Here is a 22,247-nt window from a genome sequence, read left to right as displayed (position 1 = left end):
GTAACTTGAATCATAGAGACATTCTTAATTATATAATGACAATAAATAATATTTTTTGAAATAACATGGGAAATAAATGAATATTAGAATACCATATGACAGGTAGAATGAAGAGTGTATCTTTCATGATTGAATACTGGAAGATTAATCAACGAGTCCCATTTGGTTAAAAAGAGTAAAGAACTAATTCTAATGATTCGTTTCAATGGATTTAAAGATTTGTGTCATCCATTACCTATCAAATGCAACTCATTCATCGAATCCTCAAAATAATTCATTCTATAGATATGCGTTTATAAAGAAGATGATGACTCGCATCTTATCGCGTTTATCATCGGAGGATAATAGAATGGCATAGATTTTTTTTTGTCCCTATATAGATGTCCTTTATGCTATTGAATGGATGGATTACTCTCTTCCTTTGCGGAGAGAAAATAATGGTTCTTCCCGATGGCCTCTCTTTGTGTTTCTTCTATAGTGACTTTGTTTCTTTGGTCGGCAAGTTGAGATCAAAATTTGTGAAGAAGGTGCTTCATACAAACCGAGAGCTCCTTTGGGATGGTGCTATCAATTATATTTTTTATAGGGTGGCAAAATGTTCATCTTGACAAGATGCACCCTTTGTCTTATCTTTTTTGTTCTAGGGATCATCTTTTCTACCTTGTTGTCCCATCCGATGAGACAGTAGAGAAGCATATTAAGAAGCTGAACGACAAATGATCAGATGAAGGTAGTAGAATTCCTTTTATTTAGATATTACTGTCTCTTATTTTATTTTTACTCTAATCAAAGCTTGATAATTCTGTTTATTCATTGCAGATGACAACTTGGCCAACTTACTAAAAGCTCAAATGGCATGCTTGCTTCCATCAAAACATCATTAAATATAAATAGATGAGACACACACTTGTGGCATGGTCCCTTAGATCTTTATTGATGTCAAAGACATGATGATGATGGTTATAGTTGCTAATGCAAAGATGTATGTACTAATTATTCAATTATAATTTCTGACTTTTCTCTTCTATCTCCAATTCATAAGTACTAAAAAGGAAGGAAAAAAAATTTAACTATAATCTTAATTTTATGTTTTATTTTAAGAGATACCAATTTTATAGTGAATTACAAAGATGTGTTGATATATAATTTTTTTTGTATGAAATAAAAAAACGAAATCCATAATTTATTACCTGAATAAAGATGATGTTTTGCATTGTACATTATATATATATATATATATATATATATATATATATATATATATATATATATATATATTACTGTATTGATTAAATGGCCATTTTTGATGCAAGTCACTTTCTTAGATATAACTTTGGAGCTCAAGTTTTTAATGGATCTAATCATAGAGACATGATGCTTAATTATACAATGATAATGAATAATCTTCTGCTGCAATAACTTTAACTCGGAAATAATTGAATGCAAGAAAATGAATATTAATTAGAATACCACCATATGGCGAGTAGAATGAAGAGTCCATTCATTTTCTCATGTTTTGTTCGATGAATTGGTTGTAAACAATTGAATACTGGAAAATGAATCGCAGCATCGGAGTTTGTTAAAAGAGCCAAGTGATAATTATAATGATTTGTTTAGATGAATATAAAGATTCTATCATCTATTAGGCTATCAAATAATACTCAGTTCGTAGAATCCTCAAAACTAATTAGGCCATAGCAATAATCCCTTTGACCACCAAAAATAATTGATTTTTTGGATACTCAAAACGAATTATGTCATATACAATCCATTTATTAAATCCTCAATTCATTTGGTCACTCATTGGACTCAAAATTAAATGAGTCCACGTATGTGTCCACGAAGCAAACGACCCTCATCTTATAGCATTTGTGATTGGATGATCATAGATTGGCTTGGATGTGTTTTAGGATCTTCACTTTTTCCTTCTTTTTCCCTTTGTAGGTTTACACTTTAATATTTTATTATTTAATGCCACATACTCTAATGATTTCTCCCTTTGACGTGAGAATGTAATGGTTCTTTCTTTATATTTATGTTTTAGTGATTTTTTTGTTTAATTAGTTTTCGATGGATCAAAATATGTTACTATATTTATTATACAAATTGATAACTTTAAGCGTTAGCTTGGGGCTATGGTGGTCAAGCAGTCGTTACGATTAATATCCTCAGCCAGCCATCCAAGAGATCATCGATCGAAGAAGAATAATTTATCTACGAACCAAGATATGGTATCGCTTTGCTATTCCTTTTTATCTTGTTAGAGTCTCCTGTTAGGCTAATTGAGGCAAAAGTAGAATAACAGCTTGCATTATGCCCATCAACATTTCCAACTGTTAGGTGAAGTTCATGAATACCTCAACGGGGATGAGCGGGTGGCTCAGATTGATCTTGTTTTCTTTTTTAATGTGACTTTATGGTTAGAACCAATGGTGGTTGCTCCTGTCATGACCTCTTGCATGTCTCCTTATGCTTACTTGAGACCATTACCTTAGTAGCTATGTTTAGGTTGGTCCTATAGAGGACCTCGAGTGTAGTCACTAGCGACCTTTCCACCAATGACTAGAAAAGATGAGAATGCCTAATTCCCATTATGAAAGTTTGAATCATGAGTAATGGATGAGTTTCTTGCATGTCTCATATTTTGATGATGAACTGGGTGACGAAATCAGAGAGTATCTCTTCCTCCCCTAACTTGAGTATGAGCAACATTGCCATCGATGGCCTCGAGCATACATTCCCACACTGGATCTCTCAACATCATTGAGAATACATGATACATCAAAATGTTTGAGGTGTTGTAAAGAGACATCCGGGCACGAAAAGTGGCAATGTGTTCAATCGGGTTGGTACTACAATCAATAGGCTTCTCTTAGATGTTTCTCTTAGATGTTTTGGGTGAATGGGGATCAACTTGAGGTGGGATCGATCAGATTCTACCCCTTGGACCGCTAGAAATCTCATCGTATTTTATCTAGGCATTAGTCTATTTGCCTTAGTTGGATCTTTAGAGAGTCATCTATTAAGTCTATCGATTGAGTCTCTGATTGGGGCGAGGCAAAGCAATGGTGTGGTGCATTGAACTCTACTATTAGGGAGCAAGATGCTCCATCAATTAGCAATTTTATGGACCTCGAGCGATCTTGAGATGCTGGCATCGCATCAATTAGGGGGATTTTGATGGGTGCTAGTGTTAGTAGTAGTTGAGATGTCATCTATAACTAAGATGACAACATCATTTGTTATGCTAGTTGAGGTAGGAGTGGGCCAACAACTTGCAACATGCCCATAAACGTCTACACCTTATGGGCGAGATTCAGGAATATCTTGGTAAGAATAAGCAAGTGGCTCTAGTTTATCCTTGGGGGTAAGGGGCTTAGATCATTGAATAGATACCAGTGCCTTATCAACATCTATGCCGAGATGAACATATCTACATGTGGGAAGAATGACAGTTGCCTCTCTAGTAAAAGTGTTGTGGGTTGGAGGAGAGACTTCCTCACTAGAGTATTCATTGATAGGGTTGATAGGCGAATATTCCTGTAATATCAGGCCTTCCTTCTAGTATCAAATTATTAAGAAAAAATATCATTAATGTCTTAGCCAACCCAATGTATTCTAGACCTGTGTGCATAGAATTATCAAAAGTATCTTCGAGATGGCTTTGAGATAGTTCCAAAGTGGATTTGAGTTGACTCTGAGATAGTTTCGATGTAGCTTCGAAGTGGATCCAAGATAGATTCAAGGTTAATCTTAGGTGGCTTCAAGGTGATTGAGAGGTGGATCTAAGGTAAAACTGTCGAGGTGAAAGTATTGCACTCCTAAGATGCCACTAGCATGTAGACTAAAGTCAAGGGAGGTTTCCCAATTTGATCCCTCCGATGCTCAAGTTAGTAATCTGATGTCCCTAAACGTAAGCTCAAATAGTTCGAGAAAGGAGAGAGTTCTCCTCTTTTCCTTATTTAGGATATGTTTTTATATCTTGAAAAAGAGGAAGCTTGTGATCGTCTTCCTTATCATAAAGGAAGATAAAGAAGTTTAAAATTATCTTTCATATCATAAAGGGAGAAAATGAAGTTTGTAATCATTTCCTTTTTATAATAAACTCAAACAAAGCTCATGCTTATGTGTTTTAAATTTTCATACAAGCATAAAGGATGAATTAGATCTTAAGTGTTAATATATTTCCAATCAGACATGATACAAGCTTTGTGATAAAAGCATCTCAAAGTTGAGATGGATGCCATCCCATTAAAACTTAGAAAACTTAGATGAGAAACAAAGGCGAAGAGGGATTAGAAAGCATGAAAGCATGATTTCACCCCTTCCTAAAGGATAGGATTAGAAAGGAAAAGAGGGAATCTTTTTGAAGAGTCGTTTGATGCAATGCAATTTGATTGAGATATAACACCTTATGGTTTGACTTCATATAAAATACATTAACCAGACAATTTTTTTTTTTTTTGTCTATTTCTAATAGAAAACTTTGGCATACATAATTAGAAAATATGGATCCTATTATTTTGTATTCAATAGTTTGAAATATATTTTACATCACATATTGCATGATTATATTGATTAAATAGTTATTTTTTATATAAGTCATTTGTTAGATATACCTTTGGAGCTCAAATTTTTAATGGATCTAATCTTACCTCCATATAATCTATGAGTGACTAAGGTAACTCGAATCTCATATTCATTCCTAATTATACAATGACAATGAACAATCGTTTTTGCAATAACATTTGGATGTACTTGAATGCAAGAAAATGAACATTAACATGCCATATGGCTAGTAGAAAGAAGAGTGTATTTTTCATGATTTTGTTCATTGAATTGATCATAAATAATTGAATACCAAAACTAACACATTCATTGAATCTTCAAAACTAATTAGGACGTCACAATAATTTGGCATATACAATCCATTTGGCAAATCCAAAATTCATTTGGGTTAAGTCATTCCTCGGACCATCAAAATTAATTTGGAATATTCTATATAATAAACATATGTGTCCATAAAGCAATCGATACCATCATCTTCATTGCATTAGTGATTGCAAGATGGCTTAGATTCATTTTTGAATCGTGTGTTTTCCTTCTTTTTAGAAAACCTATATAGGTGTGCATCTATCTCAATAGTTAAAGCTGTCCATTTGATTACTTAATGTCATTTACTCTAATCATTTCTTCCTTTGCGGAGAGAATTAATTCAATGATTGTTTCAACGTCTCTCTTTGTTGGTGCTTTATGACCCTTTTTGTTCTTTGTTTAATCATTCCTCCGCAAAGTTATAGAAATTGATAGCTACCTTTTTGGATGGTGTTATACAAATGAAAATCCTTCATTCTGTTGAGGGAAATCATTCATCTTAATCTATATAAATAGGAGAGGGACATGTTAATGTATTTAAGCTTTTTCATTTTTTCAATAAAACTTCTTCAATAAAACTTTTTCAATAATTGTTTATCTTCTATTATTTTTATTATGGTATCAGAGCAGTAAGAAAAGCGAAGCTTCGCCCTTGCTTTCGGCCAGCGACCAATGCCGCTGAGAAAAGCAAAGCTTCACTCTTGCCTTCGACCAGTGACCAACGCCGCTGTAGTCAAATTCCTAAGAGGCTCCGTGGCCAATCCTTATCTTCCTCACCGTGATAGTGTAGTCAAATTCCTAAGAGGCTCCGTGGCCAATCCTTATCTTCCTCACCGTGATTGTCTTCGTTGATCTGCTCTTGCTCTACTCACGAAGCTCCTCGCTCATAAATCATTATCGATCTAAGATTGATATCCTTGATAGGAGCAACATCTTGCGGGGGCATGATAGAAGATAAGATTTTCTCAACTATATGAGGAAATCTCCTCTTGAGGGAAATCCTTCCTCCTAATTTGTATAAATAGGAGAGGGACATTTGTTGAGGGAAATCCTTCCTCCTAATCTATATAAATAGGAGAGGGATATGTTAATGTATTTAAGCTTTTTCACTTTTTCAATAAAGCTTCTTCAATAATTATTCTTATCTTTTATTATTTTCATCAATTCCAAACGTCCATCGCACCTTTTTTGTTTTCTTTATTTTCTAATTATCATCTTTTCTGCCTTCTTCTCCCACCACCCGATAGAACAATGGAATGGGATCTGATCTTTCTTAAGAAGCAAAACAATATGGTCTTCGAAGTTGAACGACAAATGATTAATGGAATGGAATCTTTCTTAAGAAGCAAAACAATGTGGTCTTCTTCTTCATAATAGAGAAATAGATGAACGACAAATGATTAATGGAATGATATCTTTCTTAAGAAGCAAAACAATGTGATCTTCTTCATGATAGAGAAAAAGTTGAATGACAAATGATTAATGGAATGACATCTTTCTTAAGAAGAAAAACAACGTGGTCTTCTTCATAATAGAGAAGAAGAAGATGCATGACAAATGATTAATGGAATGCCATCTTTCTTAAGAAGCAAAACAATGTGGTCTTCTTCATGATAGAGAAGAAGTTGAACGACAAATGATTAATGGAATGACATCTTTCTTAAGAAGAAAAACAATGTGGTCTTCTTCATAATAGAGAAGAAGAAGATGCATGACAAATGATTAATGGAATGTCATCTTTCTTAAGAAGCAAAATAATGTGATCTTCTTCATGATAGAGAAGAAGTTGAACGACAAATGATTAATGAAATGACATCTTTCTTAAGAAGCAAAATAATATGATCTTCTTCGAGAAGAAGTTGAATGACAAATGATTAATGGAATGACATCTTTCTTAAGAAGAAAAACAATGTGATCTTCTTCGTAATAGAGAAGAAGTTGCATGACAAATGGTCGAACTTGAACGAGATGTAGAGAATTGCACAACAAATGATCGAACTTGAACGAGATGTAGAGAAAAGCATATTAAGAAGAAGTTGAACGAGATGTGTTATGGTCTGATTAGGGTAGAATTTTATTTTGTTAGATATAATTATCTTTTTTATTATCATCAAAGGGTAAATGCATTTTACTTTATATTTTTTGTATATTCCTTGCAGATAACAGCTTTGCTAATTGAGTGTGGACTTGGAGTCAACTGTTGAAGCTTATTCAGTCAAATGATGACCGAGTCACTCAACTATTGAAGTGTTCTTTGGTTACCAGAGTTGTTCAAATGTAGAAACCATAAGATTCCATTGATGCAAAGTCAATTCCGATTGACTTATTAAAGGTTCGATTTGAAATTTTTGCATCAAATATTGAACCTCCTATCCATTTGTGATTGCAAAAGATCATTAAATATATAAATATATGACATATTTATGGCATGATTATTATAGTTGTTGGGTATATATATATATATATATATAGTTCGTATTTTGATTCAACTAAAATATAAATCTTATATTTTATTTCCAATCATAAACAATAATATAAATTAATTTAATTTGTATTTGTATTTTTTTAATTTGAAGAGATACCTTGAAGTTCAAAAAAAAAATCATAATGAATGACAAACATGTGTTTCTAATATCACTCAATATTAAACTCTTATGTATGAAAGAAAAATCTTGATTTTAAAATTGAATCATAATTTATTACTCGATTTATGTGGTTCGGATAATGCAATGAGGATTCTAAGACGTACCCTTACAAATACAAATTTATGAGGATTCTTTCACCAATTTAACTTCACGGATATTAATTACTCACTTAGGAGAATAGGATTTGAGTCATAGAAATAATTTACTAACATTTAAAGAGATGATCGTACACATTTACCTTTCGAGTTCTACGTGCAATCGATACACTATTTTTTATTATTATTTAATCTAATTTAATTTCATAAATCTAGTAATATCATAATGCACAAAATAATGAACATAATAGTATATTTTAGCATTTTGCTACTTATAACTATTCTTTTTCGTCATCCAAAATGATATTTGTTTGCACGAATAAAACAGTATGTGTCACCAAATTAAACAATGCATACGTAATATTCATTGGAAACCATTATACATCACGTAAGTAAGAAAAAAGCTAAATAATCCATCCACCAGTGTGATTGATGACATGTATATGAATGTCAAGATCGTTGTGGTATTTAACCTATGTTTACTTTGTGAGCAAAAAGTTCAAATTAAGTTATCCAAAAGATACTAAATACATGAATATTCAACCAACCCTCAACTAGGCCATGTTGGGCCTGGGAAATTGATCATAAATTTATCTATCTATCTATCTTTTCGATATTGATATTGAAATGCAATGACTTATAAATTTATTGGAGGATATTTCAAACCCTAAATCTTTGATAAGTGGATTAAGTACACCGTCGTAAAATCATATTTTAGAAATTAAATTTTAACAAATTGTATAAAATAAGTATTAAAAAAAATCATTTTTTAAAGAATCATTCGCAAAGAGAGCTAGAGAAGAATGATCTTTTAAGTGCCAAAAAGATCCATGAAAGGATATTAATTAAACACAAAGGTAAGAAACAAATTGAACTAATGCCATATTGAATGATTATGATGAATTAAAAAAAAAAGAAAAAAATTATATTTTTGATGATTTATTCTATTAAGACTACATCTCTATTTGAGTCCCTAATTAGCTCAATAGAAACAATATATATATAAATATATTAAGCATTGAATCTAACTCAAAACAAATATTTTAAATTTGTTTTCTAAATCTTGTAATAAAACAATAAAGCCTCCATCGTCTAATGAATAAAAAAAAAAGTATTTTTCAGCTAAACTAATGATGTGAGCAAAGGTAAATAGTGAAGATGAGATTAAATCATTATCATCATTTATTATAATTGATAATGCAAAGATGTCATTTCATCTTTCCTAACAAAAAAGTATGCAACACAAACACGGAAGAGATGAATACTGTAAATCCCTTTCTCAAGCACTCTTTTTGGTCTCAACATCATGGAAGAAGAGCCCAACAATTCATCGAGTTGGTTCCTCTCCGCAGCATCCCTCTCTCCTTGTCGTCTCAATCGGCCTTGGCAAATAGCAGGATGAAGAAGACAACAACATCTCCATCAACATGCAGAACAAATTCCACATGGAAAATTAACCTGGAGACAACACAATCTTCCCAACTCAATCACCAGGATTCTAAGTGCACCTGCTGCCTCTTCACCTCCACAAGTGTGGCTTTCGATGCCTTCCCTTCCACCCACTCAACCATCGAAACCAGCACCAATGTTTGGAACTCAGTTCCTTGAGGGACTCTTACATTGTTGGAATTTTGTTGGTGGATGCATGTTTGATAGCCACACGCTTCGATGTCGATCGCAAAAAAGAGAGGAATATATTCTCCATTTTCTTTGGAACATCATCATGATCTATGAGCGACCTCTCCAATTAGAACGAGCATTAATTTTTTTGGTTGGATAATAATATATATATATACATATATATATATATATACATATATATATATATATATACATATATATATATATATATACATATATATATATACATATATATATATATATATATATAGAGAGAGAGAAAGAGAGAGAGAGGATTATTGATAAATGAATAAATAAGAAAATAGTGCATTAAGGTTGTAAAGTCATTTATCTCTAATTTTCTATGCCACATATGTCCTTTCAATATATTATATTTCATATCATTCATTTCGTTAATCCATGTTATATTATATTACATGTATATATATATCTGAAAACTTCATTCAAATATACACATCAAAATTTGTGTAGCATGATTTTCTTACTAATATTTGTAATTAGTAATTGACTTAGTAATTGGTCATATTTCATTAAAATGTCATTGTGTCATGTGCATATCCTCATCCATACATTTGGCTCGAGACCAAATAATAGATAGATACACTGTGTTTCATTTTATCATGGAGGAGGTGGAATGATCTCTCAGCTCCCATTCAACCGATATATCAATACTCAAAGATATAAAAGATCCAAATAGTCGATCTCAAATAATTAAAATATTTAAATTAGCTATTATTATCGTACGCACCGTTAGGATATTCAAAATCATGAAAACAAAATTTTAGATCATAAAATCATTTAATAATATATTATTTTGATGATAACAGTATTCTAAATATGTCAATGACATTTCAACGTGACTGAGAGGAAACAAAATAAAAGCATAAAAAGAAAGGGAAGGTACAATTAATAATGCATAATATGGCTGTTACTAATGATACGACTAATGCATGATGTGGGTTGACATATGAAAGAAGAGGAACGAGATTTCTTTGTGCCTAAATGCTGGTTTCTTCCCCCCACAAAGCATCCAAAACAAAACACATCATCATTAGGTTGCATTAGGGTTTTCATCAAGCCAGCGTATGAATCATGCCCAAGTATCGCTTGCATGACAAGTCACACCAATCACTGGAAAGCATATATGCTGTGGCCACTTCAATCCATCCATGTCAACAACAGTAAACACTGGTATCTGTCTTTCTCTGATAATTGCACATAAAATGATGCATTGTTTCTTCTCCTTGTTCTTTCTAATTCCTTATCAATTCAGCATCACCCACTTATCTCTTAATAAAGTCGTTTATATTCTTCTTTTGAAGTGTGAAAATGTGGAACAGCTTTAGAGATTGTACACTCTGCAATTTTGTTCAAGAATCAAAAAAGTAGAATAATATATCCCTAGGGAAGAATAATTTATAGAGTTTGTGTTCGAAAGTGACGAGGAATAAAGAGGAAAACGAAAAGAAGGAACCTCCAAGAGTTTCACCCTATCGTTGATAATATAATTCATGCATGTAATAACCATGGGCATAAGCCAATTTGGAATTTTAGTTAGCGTAAGATCTTATAAGTTACTATGGCGTGGGTGATGACTGTAGTCATTTGAGGCTAATAAAAGGACAATTCAATGTATAAGTTTATCTTAGTAGGGGTCTAGAAAAAAAAAAAATCAATAGGCGTAGATTTATTCATGATATTTTCGATATAATTAATGATGTAAACCCAATCGAACATTATTAATATTATACTGACGATGATGTATAAGACTCCTTAATATTCATATTGGACCTCTGAAATCTTGAAAACTTAGAATCATGATATTGTAACTCCAAATAAGATAAGGAAAACGATAACACTTGATCGTTTCATATTTTAATTTTAATTAAAATATAATTAACTATATTTATTTATAATTATATATATATATATATATATATATATATATGTATATATGTATGTATGTAATTATATTTTATTTATTTATATATGTGAGTTTATATTATTGACAATGAATGAATCAAGTCAAATTGGTCAAAAATAATATATGTAAAAGTGAATATCAATGCAATCTAAAAGTTTCTAATCATTAAATACTTAATGGATCGAATCTAATATACGCCACCCGTTTCTTTTGAACTTTACCGGCTGAGGTTATTCTTGATCCTCTTGCAATCTCATACACACACACACATGAATATTTTCTTAACATATATATATATATATATATATATATATATATATATATATATATATATAGTCATCAAAAAAATCTCTTTCCATTTCAACATGGGATTGTTTCCTTCACTTCTGAAAAGGTTCAGATTATTGTCTCCATACAAGAAGTAAATGAGCAATTGTTTCTCTATATACAGGACTCATTGCATGCGCAATAGCATGTAATAAATACTATGATGCATATATTTGTATACAAAGTAGAGTAATTTTAGTTCTTAACGCAGTGATGTGACTATTTTCATATCGATTGTAACCTAAGCTTTGATTGTGTGAGTATTTCTTTTGGCAGTACATCGCGAGTGGTATCAGATTGTTTGATGATTCTATTGGAGATGTGATAGTAACAATAGCATGACAAGGCATAATGTTGTTGGATCTCACATCACCAACACGAATCTTAGTTAAAGGGGGGCAAATTCACGAGAAAAACTCCATTTTTTTTGGGAAAATTTTTTCTCTATTTTTAGAATTTTCTATCTGTATTCTTTTTTTTTAATCTGATATTTGAAATACCCATGCCACTTATCATTATTCCTTTCATTTTTCTATATATCCGTCCATGCGATCAACCGGTCTAGTTATAATACCTTTATACTATATATTATAGTAGTTTTAATAATACTAGAAAAATATTATAATGTAATATAAAAATACTATATTTTTATGAAAAATACTTGATATAATATTTTTATGTTACATTATAGTATTTTCCTAGTATTGTCGAAAACACTAGTAACATATTACAAAAACATCGTAGCATAAAAATATCGCAATACAGTGTTTTCTTAGTATTATTGAAAACGTTGTAACATTATTTTTTGTACTACGTTATAGTATTTTCTTGGTATTGCTGAAAATATTACGACACGATGTAAAACTACTATAACTAGACCAATTCACCCGAGAAAATGAAAAGAAAAGAAATAGATAACTAGTTATCAAATCAAGAATATCTCATATATTAGGCAAAGAAAACGTTGTTAGAGAATTCTGAAAATAAGGGACACACAATTTGGGGAAAACCCAAAAAGAAAATGTATTTTCAAGAATTCACTCCTTTTTTTTTTTTTAAAGTCGGACGTAGATTTATTTTGATTATTTTTAATATTAGTTGTTAGATATATATAAATGAGAGAAACAATATTGATCTTTTTAGTCACACTTTTAAATTTAGATTTGATAAAGTTTATGCTAATCATCATGAAAAATTATTTAGTTCTAAAAAATCAACTATTGTTCAGATGGCATGCTCCTAGTGGCAAGAAAATGTGGTTGAATATTTACACTTTTGGGGATATTAAGGAATTTAACTACTTTGACCTTCCTAGCTATTAGGTCATGGATGTCTAAGAATAATGATCTAAGGTACCAAATTTATACTGTTGGTGTCATTTACATAGATTTCTGAATTTACATGCACTCAAATATGATGGTGTGGGTTTTAAGAAGACTTTTGAAGATGACAAAGGAGTGAAGCCATCCATATCTTGCAAAGTCCAAATTAGATGTAAAAGTATAATCAATAATATAGTTAAAGTTATGAGGTGATGAGAAAAAAATCTGATTTAATATTATCAATCGACGTATTTTCAAAAAGAAATAAGTCATTGGTGGCGAAAATTGTCTTTCTTTAAAGAGTTGGAGGCTTTGGCACGAAGGGTGTGACAACATGAATGATTTTTTGTTTACCTAAATATACCATAGTGTAGTAGCAATAATGCTTTAAAGTAAAAAAAATTATAAGGAATTAAGAGTAGACATTGACAAAAATTCAATCGGGAAGCGACCTAAAGTTGTATCCAACCCCGTAAATTTTATCAATAGTAAAGAATTTGAAGGTTATCGAAGTTGAAGATGTTTAGAAAGATTATATTAGAAGGTAAAAAAGTATCAGAAAAAAAAATTAAATTTTTTTTTTGTTTCCACGTGTCTTGATACCGATTTGTGAGATAAATTTTAATATATTGGAATTCAGAAAGGATAATGTTGGATTATCTTTTTTACAAGTACCTACGCCCAACCTATAAAAGGAAATCACCAATGAATACTCTTTTCGTCGATGCAAGAAGAGAGGACCAACGATGGTACCCTTTTGCTCCTCCTGTCTCTCTGATGAATGCTTCCAAGTGGGGTTGAAACCATGCAGGACAATTGCACATCACATGAGCTTGGATGTAGCAATGGAGGGACAGGAAATATTTTAATTTTTATCCCTATAAAAAAACATATTACTTTTTCTTTTTTGAACGGATTCTCCAAAAAAAAAAAAAAATTAAAAGCCATTTGATTTATCTTTTCCTAAGGAGCACCTTATTGTCATTTTACTTTCTCTTACAACATTTTTTAACTTCCAGCATTGTTCTAAAACCGTTGTGGTGTCTTATTCCTGGTCAAAGATTATTATTTATAGTTAGATTTTTAAAATTTTAAATTTTATATTAAAATATTTATAATTATAAAAATAAAAATATTTAATTTTATTTATCCTAACGTCGTTGTTTTTATCGATGAAAGATACAGCATTAACAATACGTGCGTGAATGACATAAAAACGAATGACAACACGTGCGTGATGGATGTGACGTCGTTGGTGGCTAATATGGTGGTGGTCGATGATAATGGTGCTATGGTCAATTTTACTATTGTCAATCCAAACATCAACGACAAAAAAAAAAGAAGAAGACAAAACAGTGAGATATCTACATCAACATCAGAGGAGGAAGAGAAGGGAGGTGACGCATCTTCATCAGCATTGCATCGCTCTACCTTCTTTTCCTCCTCTAATGATGAGATATCTACATAGACGACAAAAGAGGAAGAGACGAGTGATGAGACATCTGTATCATCGAGAATGAGAAGAGAGAGGGAAGATGGGGTAAGTGAGACAACGCGATGCAACATCATTCATGCATATGCTATCTTGTGCTATATCTTCTTTCTGTAAAGTCGACAATATTAGGATAAATGAGATTAAATATTTTATTTTCATAAGTATAGAGATTTCAATGTAAATTTTTTAAGCTTAGGGAGTGGGATGTTAAATATTTTACGATTCAATAAATTTTTGAATCGGTTCACATAAATTCGAACCAACTTCAAAATTTGTAATTAAATAACCTTAATAATTATTTCCTATAATAGTCTTAAATATTTTACGATTCAATAAAATTTTGAATCAGTTCAAATAAATGCGAACCAACTTCAAAATTTGTAATCAAATAACCTTAATAATTATTTCCTATAATAGTCTTAAATATTTTACGATTCAATAAATTTTTGAATTAGTTCAAATAAATTCCAACCAACTTCAGAATTTGTAATCAAATAACCTTAATAATTATTACCTATAATAGTCTTAAATATCTTCTGGTTCAATAATTTTTTGAATCGGTTCAAATAAATTCGAACCAACTCCAAAATTTGTAATCAAATAACCTTAATAATTATTTTCATTCAAAGTTTAAATTTAAAAAGCATAAATACAATAATTACTCATTCCTTCAGAGCAGAATCGTCGTAAACTGTAATGATGGAGGAGCCAATAAGCCATCGACAACCTACTTCAAAGACGAGATACACGTATAAGAAACTGACGCGTGCATGGATCAATCTTGGATTCGTTCCGGAGACGAGAGGGCGGCGGCGGCAATCTGATCTCTCTCTCTCTCTCTCTCTCCCATATATTCCACTCCCTCTTAGATTTTGCTCTCCCTCCCCCACCCCATCGTGAACAACGTGTTCCAAGCACACCGTTAAAATACCCATTCCCTGCTTACTCTTCTCGTTAAAATGTCACCGAGGCATATGTAATACGATGCAACCACGGGATGAGTGGGTGATCGCGGGTGTGTTGTGTTGCGCAAAGCAAAGGGGGACAAGATATGAATGGGAAGCCAGTGGGTTGTTGGTGGGCACACGAGAAGAAGTGGGCCTCGAGCTTTTTGGGTGGTCCCGCCCCTTCCCCTGTGGGACACGGAATGGTACCGTTGTTGATGATTTAATGACGTGGCAGTTGCGACGATCGGTGTGACAGCTGCCACGTGTTGATATCTAGTGTGTGTGACGACGGCCGGTGGTGATAGCCGCCGCGTGTCAGTGTCGTACTGTGCGACGCCCTCCAATCAAGTGGAGGGAGGACGTGAGAAGCTCAGGCGGAGGACAGCTTTTTGAGGTGGTTCTCGTTTCCTTGTGCCACCATCCTCCTCCTCTCGGAGATGCCTCCATCCCATCTTTGTCCTGCTAGTTTTGTCCCTTCGGATTTCCATTTCGATTTTTTATGCATCCCTTCTTCTTCGATCGACTGATATGCAGTTGCCGATATCAGTATATTTTTTGTTTGAGGGGATCAAACTGACGACCCACTTGCAGTTGATTGGGCGTTCATACGTACCAACCAATGGGAACGCGGCTTTAGACGCCCACCACACCTTTTTTATTTGTTGTATATATTCCATCGTATGTTTCATGTTGCTGCTGCTGCTTTTGACCTCTCTTCTTCCTTTCCTTGGTGGTGCAAACAGCTGTGTAAAGACACCGAATCTTGGCCAAACACATTCCCTTTTTCGCTTGCTGGGTTGGAAGCATGGACGGTGGTAGGCTAAATCTAGGGTGGAAGCATCACCCTTCGCTCGAAATAGATTTCACAGTTGGGTCGCTGCTGACTGATACATACCACCATTTTCATTCGGCGCTACTATACAATCTGATTGTACTGGTGGTCCCCCAATATTTTGGACTCTTATCGGTGCGGCTAAGGCTATACCTCTAAAACGTGATCTCAACCCAACCAAAAAGGCCAAGTCAATCGATCGATCTAATCCGGTGGAACAAATCGGATTGATTCACCCTAGGGAGATCGTAGCATTTAGTTGCTACGTCTAGCCTTTGACTACTGCAGCCAGTAACACCACTCGACGCCCAACTCCCCACCGCATGGAACCTAGAACGGAATCCTTCACCGGCCGTGCTTAGGTGATAGGAAGAATCCCGACGCTTGCACATTTCCCTGCCGCTGTCACTTTAAACACCTTTAACCCTCCCTCGCCGTCGATCCATAAGGTGACATGGATCATCAGACCCCCTCCCCCGTGCCGGTGGTGGTGCCCGAGTCTCTGGCGTCGGAGGGGCCACCGTTCCGACGATTACATGATGGTGGGCTCGGTAGGAACCAGATCGACGGTCTCGAACCGACTTGAGCGTGACCTCACAAAGAAGAACCAAGGACAATGATTCAACCCATCTGTAAAGGAACCATTAGGAAGGTGACACGAGATGTTGGCGTCCTATTATAGCCCGAGCCGGGGGGGGCCGCCACCCGTCGCCCCTCCGACGTCTCGATATCGGGCTCCAACACCACCGCTGGGTTTCTAAGATGTCCAGAGAAAGCTTGCCTTCAGCTAACAAAGGTAGAGCTTCCTCAGACAACGGCCCAAAAAGAAGGGCACGGTTGCGTCCAAAGTCGCGGACATTGAATCGAACACCGGTTGACAATCTTGCGGCCTCTCACTTGCCCCTTTAAATCCCCCTTCCTCCCCCTTCCACTTCCGCTGCTCCTCCCTTTCTCCTCACGCTTCTTCCATATATAACCATGCATTGTCTCCTTCGACAACACAGCGTCGTCTTCCTCGAGCTCTTCCTCGTCTTGGTCCTAGGCGGCATCGCCATGCATGTCTCCGACCCTGACGTGCCTTCCTCGCTGGACGCACTCCGCCTCGAGGGCAACTTGAGCTTCCACGACGTCTCCCTCGCCGCAAAAGACTTCGGGAACCGCTTCCGGTTCCTGCCGTCGGCGATCCTGCACCCAGTGTCGGTCTCGGACATCGCCGTCATCATCAAGCATGTGTTCCAAATGGGTCCGAGCTCGAAGCTCACCGTCGCGGCCCGAGGCCACGGGCACTCGCTGCAGGGCCAGGCGCAGGCCGATGGCGGGGTCGTCATCCACATGGAGTCGCTCCGCGGAGGCGGGACGCGGGTGCACGCCGGGGAGCGCCCCTACGTGGACGCCTCGGGAGGGGAGCTGTGGATCAACGTGCTGCTCGAATGCCTGAAGCATGGCCTGGCGCCCAAGTCCTGGACCGACTACCTCCACCTCACCATCGGCGGGACGCTGTCCAATGCCGGGATCAGCGGGCAGGCGTTCCGGCACGGCCCCCAGATCAGCAACGTCCACCAGCTCGAGATCGTCACAGGTTCTCGTGAGCACGCCGCAAGTTTACCATGCAGCACCATCACCGATCTGTGCATGACTCTGCATCGAAACGTTGGGTGCAGGGAAGGGCGAGCTGCTTACCTGCTCGACCGAGGAGAATGCCGCCCTCTTCCACGCTGCTCTCGGAGGCCTCGGCCAGTTCGGAGTCATCACCGGAGCCAGGATCGCGCTCGAACCAGCGCCGGAGATGGTAGGGACTCCGTGGCACCTCGTCCGGTTGTAGCGACAAAATTCAGCAGCGCTGACGAGTGGCTTCTCACAGGTGAAGTGGATCAGAGTTCTGTACTCCGACTTCTCCAGCTTCACGGAGGACCAGGAGATGCTCATCTCGGCGAGGGAGACCTTCGACTACATCGAAGGATTCGTGATCATCAACCGGACGGGACTGCTCAACAACTGGAGATCGTCGTTCAACCCGCAGGATCCCGTTCAAGCCAGCCGGTTCGACTCCGACGGGAGGATCCTCTTCTGCCTCGAGATGACCAAAAACTTCAACCGAGACGAGGCCGATGTCATGCACCAGGTGATCATCCCCGGTCCACACCCCTGCAATGCATTGTCTGCAGGCCATGAACGTGCGGTAACCTGTGCCTGTGATCGCAGCGAGTCGAAGCGCTTCTGTCGAGATTGAGGTACATACCGTCCACCCTCTTCCAGTCGGAGGTCACCTACCTGGAGTTCCTGGACAGGGTGCACGTCTCCGAGGTGAAGCTGCGGTCCAAAGGCCTGTGGGAAGTTCCGCATCCATGGCTGAACCTTCTCATACCCAGAACCAGGATCAAAGACTTCGCAGAAGAGGTCTTCGGCAAAATTCTCACAGACAGCAACAACGGTCCCATCCTCCTGTACCCACTTCACAGATCCAAGTAATCGAATCGGTTCTTCTTCGATTCATCTTACGGTCCTGGAATTGCTTTATCTCACATCGATTCGTGGCTGCAGGTGGGATAACAGAACATCGGCAGTGATTCCAGATGAGGAGGTCTTCTACCTGGTGGCGTTCCTCTCGTCGGCGCCATCTTCCTCGGATCATGACAACTTGGAGCGTGCACTGAAACAGAACGATAAGATCTTAGACTTCTGTAACAAGGCAGGAATCCAGATGAAGCAATACTTGCCACACTACACAACACAGGAGGAGTGGAAGGCCCACTTCGGTGACAGATGGGAGCTATTTGCTCATAGAAAAGGCATTTATGATCCCCTGTCGATCCTTGCTCCAGGACAAAGGATTTTTCGGAAGGTCGTACGGTCCTCACGACGGTAGCTTCTGTGCAGAGGCCACATCTCGTCTTGCACGGAAGCAACTCTCCACAAGAGCTACACAGGTCGAAAGAGAGGACAGTAAATCCGGTTGACCGTGAGCATTCGAATGCAACGCCGGGAAGAACTAAAGAATCACGAAAAGCTAACCTGGGCAGCTGAAAGTTCTCCTTACGGTGGTGGAAAATGACATTTGAAAGGATGATATCGGGATCGAAATAATAATGATTCCATCAAAGTATCATGAATTTGCCAGAAGACAGAAAAGAAAAAAAGAAAACAAATCAATCATCGAATTGTCTACATTTTCTCATCAAAAGAATTTGATTCTGCTGTACCACATAATTAAAAGTTGAAGATCTCCAGAAACCTGTTGAGCCAAATGGAACATCCAACGCCACAGATTGCCAATTTGTTCTACAACATAACTAGCGAATTTGTTATTGCAACTCGATGATATATATAGCTTCCTACGTCGCATTCTTTTTACCTCATCAATTAATAGCCTCCGCTACAAACTCATCCTCGAAAGAAACAACTTGTCACAAACATCTGTTGATTCTTTGATCTCTTTTCTTCCTGGTTAAACTATATAGCTTCTTTCGCTTCCAGATTAATATATGACAGGTAAATTCTTGCAGGAACGGATTCACAAGGCCAAAGGAACTGCCATGACATCTTGGATGACATGTGGTTGACCTTGTTATGTAACCCAACTCATCCTCAGTTTTCTTAATTGCAGGCTAGGTTTTTTGGCATACACGTTGACATATTGGTAGTCAAAGAGCAGAGAGATCCATGAATAGCTTCCTCACATAAAATTTTCCCAAGTTGTCAGTCCATTATATCAGTCTTTTCAACCAATAATTTTTTGATATTGCACCACACCATTAACTCCTTTCGATGAATCATAGCTCGTTCTTCATCAAGGATACATCAATCTTGTTGATGTATTAGTTTTCTATTGTTCAGTTGAACCATCCATTCATTTCAGTAGCTCATATATCTTAAACGAAGAACAGAGACCATCAACACACCATACCATTAACTTCTTTCGATAAATCGCAGCTTGTTCTTCATCAAAGATACATCAATCTTGTTGATTTATTAGTTCTCTGTTGTTCAGTTGATAGCTCATATATCTTAAACGAAGAACAGACGCCATCAACGGGTGATAACTAATAAGAACATCCTTCACTAAGCCATGAAAAACTGAGTCTGATGTTGATGTCGACAGATGACGACGAAGTATGTCAATGAAAGATATCTTTAGTAATAGTAAGCGTAGGTAGATCCATTGCCATCACCAAATTGTTGAAAGTCCAACCTCTACAAAGCCATCCCTCGAACTTTATAGTCCACCGGCACATATTATTGCTCAATCTACAATAACCCTATAAGTAGTGTAAATGATTGTGAAGAGATGAAAGACTTCAATTCGTTGTATCAAAGAACCATTTCAGGACATACTAATACATTCCTAGATAAGATTGCCCATTGATCGACTAAAAAGAAGTGTTTAGCAAGGAGAATGCTTAAGTGAAAATAGTTAACGAATTAAAAGTAAGAAATTTGTTGTCAATGATAGAAAAAAAAAGAAATCATAAAAGAGGAGTTAGCATATTTCAAACTTCTAAATAAACAATGCATGAGGAGTGGTGCTCATTAGGTCATCAATTTCTTTGACCTAAAAAAAGGTCTTGTGTCTGTGGAAGTTCAATTTATTCTAGGGTTCATTAGCAGAGGATCATTTCCCTGTCAAATCAATTAGGAGCAAAGTTAGGTTTGTCTCCACTAGAGGCTAAGGACTGTGAACCTTAGAGACCAAGCAACAAAAGTAGGCTTAAATCAATCATCTTTATGAACATATGGAGGGCATCATTTTCTTCCTGAGTTCCACAAAGTGCCTAGTTACATTTTAGCTACCCTTTCTGATTACTATCAGCACTGTCATGAAGTCACAGCAAGCCATAGAGATCTTGATTTGCCATTGCTACAGCATTAGTTAGGGACAATAGAAAACCATCATTAATGGGAATAAGATCTTCGAAAAGTAAAATAAATGTGAGCCACCATTAATGTCAGTATGTGAAGAACATGTATATGTTCACTGCTTTTTGTTCCATTGATCATCTACTCTCCCTGAGGCCAAACCAAGAAATCGACTCAATGGAGGTACGGATAAGGGTTGTACCAAAGTTACCTAAGAACAAGGCACATCAAAGAATAGGAACAACAGTTCCTAAGGAAGCAAATGAGTCAAGGCTAGCCCATCGACACAATTGGCCAGCCCATAAAATGCTAAATGCAAAATACAAGGGTTCAAATTAGCTTTTATGGATGTTATGTGTCAAGCTGCATCAGGATTTTTCAAGTCACCAAATTCGGATTAATCCTTTCTCAACCTAGTAAAAAGTTTATTAATATTTTATTATACTTTATAATCTTTATATATAATTTTTTATGTGCTAAAGTCAATTGATGTGTTCAAGTTTATAATTTTAGCTTAAGATATGATTTTAAAACCTTTGAAAGATGATGGATATTGCTTTCAATTGGTTGGGCTGAAGGATGTCTCTCCTCCCCTCTAGTGGGTGGACCTCCAATGAGTGAATCCTAGCCAATGCTTTTTATTTCGGTACGATTTGTGAGAAAGATCAGTGGGAGGCCCCTCTCTTATCCTTGCTTTTCTTTTTGCTCCTCTTTCTATAACAAACCTTCTATATCAACCTTGTTCGAGGGTTCCAAAGAGTTTATCTTGGGCACATATCATTTGCATGTAAGATCTCTGGCTTTGACTCCTCTCTATTGTTATTCTTAATGTATCTAGTCTTCTTCAAACGACTATGCTACTTTTGATAAGAAATAATTAAGAAAGTGTGTAAGTTTTGGAAGTTATATCTAATTGGACTCCTCTCCTCTTCGGTCCTCCTCTCGAGGAGCATGTGCTTCCCATAACCCATGTGGCTCCTAACGATAATTGATTGGATGAGGCTAAGGCACGGTCTCTTGTACTTTTCATGAGAGGCAGGGCTCAAGGCCTACAATATACTAACGCTACCTTATGCTACCTTATGTGAGTCTTCTTTCACCAATCAAGATAAATAGATACTGATGGATCTAAATCCAATCAAATATATGGACGATTCAGATGTGGAGGCATCTTGATCCACTTTAGGTGATGGTGGGTCTTCTCTAAGTAAACCTACAACTAACAAATTTGATTGAATGAAGAAGATATTTATATAGATTGGGACTTGATTACTTAGGACTCATTTCAAT

General features: G+C 36.2%; 1 protein-coding gene across 2 annotated transcripts; it reads left to right on the top strand.

Moving 5' to 3' along the window:
• The first annotated feature begins 16,605 nt into the window (after positions 1–16,605).
• LOC103998247 (cytokinin dehydrogenase 4) lies at positions 16,606–19,338 on the top strand. 2 transcript variants are annotated; one of them, XM_065166959.1, is made up of 5 exons: positions 16,606–17,688; positions 17,765–17,892; positions 17,965–18,225; positions 18,306–18,568; positions 18,645–19,338. In XM_065166959.1, the coding sequence occupies exons 1-5, from the start codon at positions 17,082–17,084 to the stop codon at positions 18,967–18,969; spliced, it is 1,584 nt and encodes a 527-aa protein (XP_065023031.1). In that variant the 5' UTR covers positions 16,606–17,081; the 3' UTR covers positions 18,970–19,338. The 2 variants fall into 2 exon arrangements, with proteins under 2 accessions (XP_065023031.1, XP_009417944.2); XM_009419669.3 differs by having other exon boundaries at positions 16,611–17,682.
• Positions 19,339–22,247: the final 2,909 nt, after the last annotated feature.

This window comes from Musa acuminata, chromosome BXJ3-9 (genome assembly GCF_036884655.1).
Source record: "Musa acuminata AAA Group cultivar baxijiao chromosome BXJ3-9, Cavendish_Baxijiao_AAA, whole genome shotgun sequence".
Classification (NCBI taxonomy): Eukaryota; Viridiplantae; Streptophyta; class Magnoliopsida; order Zingiberales; family Musaceae; genus Musa; species Musa acuminata.
Note: the sequence above shows the minus strand (reverse complement) of the source record. Positions and strands in the feature narration are given on the sequence as shown.